Below are 8,147 nucleotides of genomic sequence, written 5' to 3'. Positions count from 1 at the left end.
TTTTTTTTTTTTTTTTTTTTTTTTTTTTTTTTTTTTTTTTTTTTTTCTTTTTTTAATGACAGCCATTTCCATTTTTATATGTTTTCATCATTTCTGAATATATATTGGAAAAATATCAAAATAATGCTAATAATTTCATTTACTAAACTATACTAATGGTTATATATACTTGTATAGATAATTTAGTTTTAGTGAACAAAGATTAATTTTTAAATATCCTTTACTTGTTAATGCTATTATTAAACAATGTGAATACTTTTTAAAACATGAATATTAATATATTAGCAGTAGTTAATATATAGCCTATAATATGAAATCGAATATGAGATTAGAGAAATAAATTAACTTTCCTTTAAATATTAAAAATTGTTAAAATATTTATGAAAATATTATGTTTGTATTGATGGTTCCTAGTTTTTAAATTTGACAATAATGTTCTTAACATCTTTAAGTTCATAACTACAAAAGTTTAGACACGAAACATCCAACATATAATGGTCCTGATTGGTACAAGACTTTTAAGACTTTAAAAAAAATTAAAGCCTGGAAAGCCATTTATTTGCCAATCATACTTTTTTGACTTTAATTTTTTTTAAAGATTTGTAAGTCACTTTTTTTTTCCTTGCTTGTTTTCTCAAAATTTTTAAAGCGTCAAAATCAGGCTTTAAAATTAAAAAAATATAAAACTTTATTTTTTTCTCCCCAATTATACTTAAAAGCTCTCCAAAAGTTTATATATAAATTTTACATAAATTATTTTTACACATTAATTATTCTTATTTTTTTCTCCTTCTTTTAAAATCCATTTTAATAATTATTATTTTTATTTTCATTATCATCATTTTAATATATTTTAATAATAAAAGTAACAGCTTCAGTTTTAAAAGTATTTGTTATCAGTCAAATTTTAACAGTTAAAGTTCAAGGCATCTACAGCCAAATTCTCTACAGCTAAAATTTTAAAGTTAAAATCTTTACAGTTATAAGTAACAGCCGTTACCAATCGGGGCCAATATATGTAGTTATTTAATGCATTCGTAACAATATGACAATATAGTACAATTTGTACAAACTAATTATTATTATTTAACACAAAAAAAAAAGTTGAATCACTCTTAGTGTGTAGGACAATGTTTTTCTTAGCTGATCCTAAATTGACACATGTGAAATTTTGTCTCTCTAACATTTACGTACGTAGATGATCTTAGATGGTTTGCCAAAAAAAAAAAAAAAAAGATGATCTTAGATGTGGGGATACTTTTGCCACCTAACAAAAGAAGCAAAAACTGAATATATGAGTTTTGACCAAAAAAAAAAAAACTGAATATATGAGTTTTGGAGTGTCCTTGTCGTCTTACGGATCAGATGGATTATTTTCTGATGGTTAACAATGAAAAGACTCTTCAAGAGAGGAACAGTCATCTAACTAAAACCTTAGCATTCTCAAAACTTTATCCAAAACCATTTCGATGTGGACGTTTCAGGTCTCTCATCAAACTCCACTTATCGTTCTTTTGCCTTAAAGTTAATGATCTAGTGTTTTATTAGTGGCGCGCGAGTACGTAGTTTAACTAGGAGAGGAGATTGGACGTACGAATTTAATTAATCTAAGAGACATTCCTCATAATATTCTAATTTTCGTTAGACACAAAAAAAAAAGAAAAAAAAACGTTTCAGTAAAATCGTTAGTCACGGTTTAATACCATTAGTTACTAAATTTTCTTCGATTCTATATTAGAAATTTTCTTCGTTCATGAAGACAATTTTCGTTGTTTCATCTAAAATTTGTCTTATATTTGTTTTTTTACAAAAATTCTATGTAACGAAAATTGATAGGTTCCAATCAAGAGTTCATAAAAGCAGTAGACAGAAGGTTTCTTTAATCAAGGGGTTACAACACCACATATGTGACTGATTCCACCGGAGTCTGACTCCACTAAATCGCGTTATCTCGTGTAGTAGAGATTGACAATAGATTAGATCTTGCCAATTCTACATGACAAAACAAAATAAAACAAATCACTAGACTTAAAATATTTTTCTACATATTCTTCATCATAATATTGTAGATATATTTATACATGTGAAAGGTTCGCTTGTAATGCCTGTTTCCCGAGAAAATAAATGACTTGAATTTATGTCGGGAATTGGAATGGAGCCGGGTTAGTCAGGTTGGTTTATGAGATGTTATTAAACCAAACTCAATTTTGTGTGCTCTTATAGTTTAATTAAGTTTTGTTTATTAAACCGAAGCTAACCAACACAAACCAAAAACCCTAATTTTCTCCTTTAGAAAAAAAGGGAACGAATACCAGGTTCTGCCATCGCCACCATGGAGGAGAAAAAGGAGAAGTTCAGTGGTGGTGAGGGAGAGAGAGAGAGGAGTTCGTGGTCAGAAGAGATAGCTTGGTTGGTCGGGGATGGGAGTGGAAAGGGAGTTGGGGTTGGTGTGTCATAGTCGTTGAATTTGTAAGGCACGGTTCACTGGACGTAGTGGCGATGGATCATCTTTGAGGGAGAATAGGAGGGCGATCAGTTGCGTCGCGTGAGAGGTGAGGGGTGAGGTGTGTGTTGACACACGTGTATATGTATACATGTAAGCATCTCCTTCTACGTGGAGATGATGAAAATACCTAGCCGCTCTTGTTGAGAGCAGTGCCGGCTTGAGCATTATACAGACCCCGGGGCAAAAAAACAAAACAGAACATCTATTACATTTAAAAAAAAATTGTTTACAAAAGATAGCAAAAAATAAAAGAACGTTTACAAAAAGAAAGCAACAACAATGTCACTTTGCAATTTTTCTTCCAATTGATGTAAATAAAACAATCACACAAAAAGATAAATTTCCAGTGTGCTCTCCTTTCCTTGCTTTTCTTGTAACTTTGTGCTTTCCTCTGCTTCTAGCTGGACTTGTAAGCTTGTTTTATCCTTTCCATCTCTATATATATAAACTTTCACATCTTTTCACACCTGGAAAAAAAGACAGAAGCCGATACTCATTCTTGAAAGATATAAACGATCACAAAATCCTATTTTTACGAGCTTTAGCCGAAGCAAAATCATGAATAATAGTTTCAGTATCAATGCTCTCCAATATGTTCTTTTCGATGCACAAAATAGCTAAACCATTCAACCTTTCTTGAGACATTGAAGATCTTAGATAATTTTTCAATAATTTTAGTTTTGAAAAACTTCTCTCCGCCGAAGCGACTGTCACCGGTATAGTTAACATGATTCGATATGCAATTGAAACATTTGGATAACAACCAATATCTTCAATAAACTCAAGAACTTCAGTAGGTTCCATTCACACATCAGGTAAAGTCGTTTGAAGCACTCTCAATTCTGAAAAAAGATCATCTAAATCAACATTCGACGAGTTACCATGAGAAAAAGTTTTGCATAAGTTACAGCAATGCTCTTGTAAACCACTATCATGTAATGTCTTTAACTTTTTCGAATCAAATAAGAAACCAAAAATACTTTCAAAAGTTTTCATTTGATCAAATCTGGTCTTCACCGAAGACATTGCCATGTCCACCACAACCAAAAAGTAATCGACTCTAAATGCATCTTCACTAGATTGTATTTCCTCATCCAAACCAATTTCATCAAATTGTTTTTTTCTGAAAACATGACGCTTCTGTGGAAATATAGGATCTACATCCATATCACGAGCAATAGTTTGAGCTATGCTCAAACTAGAACTAAACCCTTCATGTCTATACTTCTCAAAAAACAAACACACACCTTGCAATTGTTTTAAAGCATTATCAATGCAAAATGATTTAGACTGTAAATTCTTACTCACTGAGTTAATGGCAAACAAAATATCATACCAAATAACAATGCCAAGGATAAATTCAAAATTATCAAATGCCATGATCAAACTTTCAGCATCACTCTTTGTCATAGCATCATCACAAGACTCATATAATTCCAATAAAGCTGATCTTACTTGTGGAGCTTGGAACCTAATAGCTTTGACACTTTTAATTCGACTCTCCCAACGTGTGTTACACAAAGATTTTACAGTAAAGCAAGGAACATGATCAAGCAAAATTTTCCATCTCTTAGAAGAACTAGAAAATAATGCATATATGCGTTGCACAATTCCAAAGAAAGAAATAGCTTTTACACATGAATGAGCCATATCACTAACCACAAGATTAAGACTATGACAAGCACACGTCATATACAAAGCTTTTGGATTTACATCAAGTAATCTCTTTTGAACACCTTGATGTTTTCCTTTCATGTTAGAACCATTATCATAACCTTGACCTCTAATATTCTCAAAATCAAGAGTAAGAGACTTTAAAGCATCTAGTAACTTATCAAAGAGACCTAATCCAGTGGTGTCATCCACCTTTAGAAACTCTAAGAAGTACTCTTCTACACTTGCTTTTCTATTTGATATTTTCACACATCGAATTATCAAGGTCATTTGCTCTTGATGGCTCACATCAGGTGTGCAATCAAGAATGACAGAAAAGTATCTAGACTCTTTAATGGTTTTAACGATGGAAAGCTGAACATTATGAGCCAAAAGAGAGATAAACTCATTTTGAATATTATGACCAAGATAATGACAATGAATTTCATGACTATGAATGCGTCTAATATGATCTTGGATTATCAAATCAAATTCTGCAATCATTTCAATAGCACCTAAGAAATTACCATTACTATCTTGGTAAAGTTTTTCATTTTTTCCACGAAAAGCTAGATTTCTTTTAGCAAGAAATTTTACAACAGCAATTATTCTAGCTAAGACAAACCTCCAACGTTCTTTCTCTTTTGCAATTTCTTTCTGTAGTGGTTTATTAATTGTGAGATTCTTCTCAAATCTAACTTTCAGCTCTTTCCAAGTTTTCATGTTATTCATATGCTCTACACTTTTTTCATGATCTTTAAGTCTCTCACTAAGATGCTTCCAGTCATTATAACCATCATTAGCAAACATATTTGAACAATTTCTCGATTTAAACAATTTGCAACAAAAGCAATAAACCTTGTTCACACGTTTGGAGTAAACCAACCAATTTCTGTCACTAGTTTCCCCATTACGCAACTTCCTAGAATAATAATTATATGAGAAACGCCTATTGTTTGCATCTAAAGGAAACACAAGATTCAATTCTCTTTGAGGTCCTTTTTCAACTAACACATCTCTCCTTTTATTATCAAGGTTTTCCCAATACCTAGGATCAAAAATATCAACACGAGAATTTGGGTTTTCACAAACATTTAAAATTTCAACATTAGATGCATTAACCACATTATCATGTTCACTCAAGTGACTAGTGTCATCAGGATTATTTATACCACCACCAACAGATTCTGAATTTTCATTAGCACCACCAGATTCTGAATTTTCATTAGCACTTGCTCTTGTCACAAATTTATCTAAAAAACCTCTTAGTGATTGAACAAACAATTCATCTTGTTTTCTTTTTTTTCTTTTCTGACATCCCGGTTTCTGTCCTGGCATGATGCACTCTTAACTAGATGCAAAGAAAAAAGAAGAATAGCACCTGGAAGGCTGGATTTTGGGACTGAGCTGTTGGGGAATGAATCTGATTATCTGAATGCCAGAAGAACAGTTTGGTTACCTGAAAAAAAAACAGTTGTTAGTGATTAGCGAGTTCCAATTTTAGAAATTAGAATACAAAATACTAGTTTAGAAAAAAAACAGAGCAAGAATCAAACAGAACATTACTCAAAAACTTGTTGTCTGCTGCTTAACGGCTAGTCGGTTATGGAGAGCACTTGCTGGAAATAAAAAGACACTTGTGTGGTGTCTGGTCTGGTCATGCGAATGGGGTGGGAAGATGAAAAGCTCCGTACTTAAACATAAAAGACAAAGATCACCAATTCCTTTTACTGTAATTCCCTATAAATAACAAAACCAATTTGGCCAAATAATTTAATTTTGATTTTGGCCCATTAACTCATCAAATTTGGATTCCCTGAAACTTAGTTTTTTTTTTTTTTGGTCAGCTTATAACAATTTTTTTTTTTTGATACATATAAAGAAGAACTGAAAAAAAAATTTGTGCCCCTTAATTTGGTGGACACGGGGCAGTCGCACTGCTTGTCCCCCCATTGAGCCGGCACTGGTTGAGAGGAAGGGCTGTCGTGATCCTTATCACCGTCATCGTCTTGTACGTGTCTCTATCACCAAGTTGCCTTGATCTGGAAGAAGAAAATAAATGTGAATAAAGAGATCAAGGAGCAGATGGTAAAGTAGAGCAAGGGAAAGAGGCGGAGTTGAGGCTAGGTGGTTGCGTGGAAGGAAAAGAGGAGCGGAGCTTCAGTGGTGGCGTGAGAGGAAGAGAGAGAGAGCGAGAGAGCTAAGATGTGTTCGTGTTGTCTTCTGACGCATGAGGACGAGAAGCAACCCGAGTCCTAGAGCCAGCGTGGTTGTGCTGTTATCAGGAAAGAAAGAGACGGTGAGAAAAGAGAAAGCCGTGAGGAGAGGTCGTGGGGGAGGAGAGAGAGAACGAGACGCGACGGAGGTGGGGAAGCCTCTTATGGGTCTGGTTAGTCATGTCGTGGCTTTGGAAGCTTTTTTAGTGGTGGGAGAACAAAGCTGGAGTGAACAAAGGTGAAATGGAGAGAGAAAGTGAAAGAAGGTTGGAGATAAAGGCAGTCTGGAGGAGCCGAGTTTGGAGGCTTGCCGGCGCCGTATATCACATTTTTTCGGAAAGATGATGATACTGGCATAATCTACATCAATCCAAGATTCCATAAAATCAGAGATAACTTCATTTGGAGTTAATTTCGAGGAGTTATATGTGTTGCTTCCTAGCCAAGTAATTACTGGAAAATGTAAAATCTGGATTAAGTATGAACCCTAAAAACTGTTCCGAGATGGTTCTTTCTAGGTGACATTTGGAGGTCCAAAACTAGCTTGATCGGGACGAAATTTGGTGGATAAACGTTTGATAGTACTGGCTCCACATCTAACGGTGGAACTGCGAATTGAACGGTTAGTTTGTGTTTTATTCAGATGATGATATGAAGGTTTTGCATTGATTGAATTGTGTTAAGTTGTGTTGTTGGTTGAACCAATAAGCTCGGTTTGAGCTGAAACCTTTGTAAGAGCTTCCATGGAGCAAGGTCATCGTAGTTGGGGAACCAAGTTAGAACTAAGAGTATAGGGTTAAAGCTAAGATTGTGCCGGTAGGTTCACCGGAGAAGTGTTTCCGTGGCTGGACATAATAAAATATTCCAGTCCACCTCATTTTTTACTCGGTCGCTAGGGATGGTTGGTTGTGCGACTTAGTAACTAGATGAGGTGGTGTTTAGGATACATGTTAAAGTGAAGCTTGTTCCGTGAGGTGGAATTAAGCGACTTGTTCGGTGGAACACGAAGTGGTCCTCCGTTGGAGGAGGATTCAGAGTTTGTGAATAGTTGAGGTGCTTATTAAGTTAAGTATGTTCATATGGTTGTGTTTGGTAGCTACAGAATATGAGTTTGATGGATCTAACACGTATTTGTGGAAGTTCTTGTAAAAAGCGATTAACACATGTTGTCTCGCTGGAATTATGGGGTTTCGCTGATATTGTTTCTAGTGTGTCATGTGTGAGAATTGGGAATCTGGATGCGAGCATTTCATTTTGGTATCAGAGCGTATACGGTTTTAGGACAAGTTCTTGAATGAAAATATAATTGTCTAGATCGTTTGAGATGCGGTAGGTGCTAAAGAAAACCATGAAGATGCAAAGAATACATACATGTAAGAACTTGCCATACATGTTATATGATGAAAATGCTATAATTTACCAGATTGCATGCTTTGCACATGAGGAGGAATTGACAATTCTTGAAAATGGGAAAGACACTCAACTTTATCAGGGTTGTGCTTTAAACCATCAAAAATTCTCTTAAAAACATATTCAACTTGAATAACATTCCCACGATTACTCTGAATGTTAGGATTTCTGTTTTCATCGCTGATAACTGACCTTACTCGTTTTGTATTAGTGATTTCATATGTTTTATGAGATCCACGTTGACCATCATTTTTTCTCTTCTTCATTTTTTCTATAAAACAAATTGGTATCTCTTATTTCTAAGTGTTTCTTATATGTTACAACAATTCTGTTTAAGGTATAGCATATCAATTCGAAGATCA

The 8,147-nt window shown here is 34.1% G+C and overlaps 1 protein-coding gene across 1 annotated transcript; it reads right to left on the bottom strand.

The window, feature by feature from the left end:
• Positions 3,311-4,969, bottom strand: LOC104789592 (zinc finger MYM-type protein 1-like). Its single transcript, XM_010515264.1, has one exon. It carries the CDS (start codon positions 4,967-4,969, stop codon positions 3,311-3,313), a length of 1,659 nt encoding a protein of 552 aa, XP_010513566.1.

Source organism: Camelina sativa, chromosome 5 (assembly GCF_000633955.1).
Source record: "Camelina sativa cultivar DH55 chromosome 5, Cs, whole genome shotgun sequence".
NCBI lineage: Eukaryota > Viridiplantae > Streptophyta > Magnoliopsida > Brassicales > Brassicaceae > Camelina > Camelina sativa.
The sequence above is the reverse complement of the archived record's forward strand: the minus strand, read 5'-3'. Positions and strand labels throughout refer to the sequence as shown.

Coding starts and splice junctions, on each gene's coding strand:
- LOC104789592 (XM_010515264.1), bottom strand. CDS start 4,969: ATGTTTGCTAATGATGGTTATAATGACTGGAAGCATCTTAGTGAGAGA.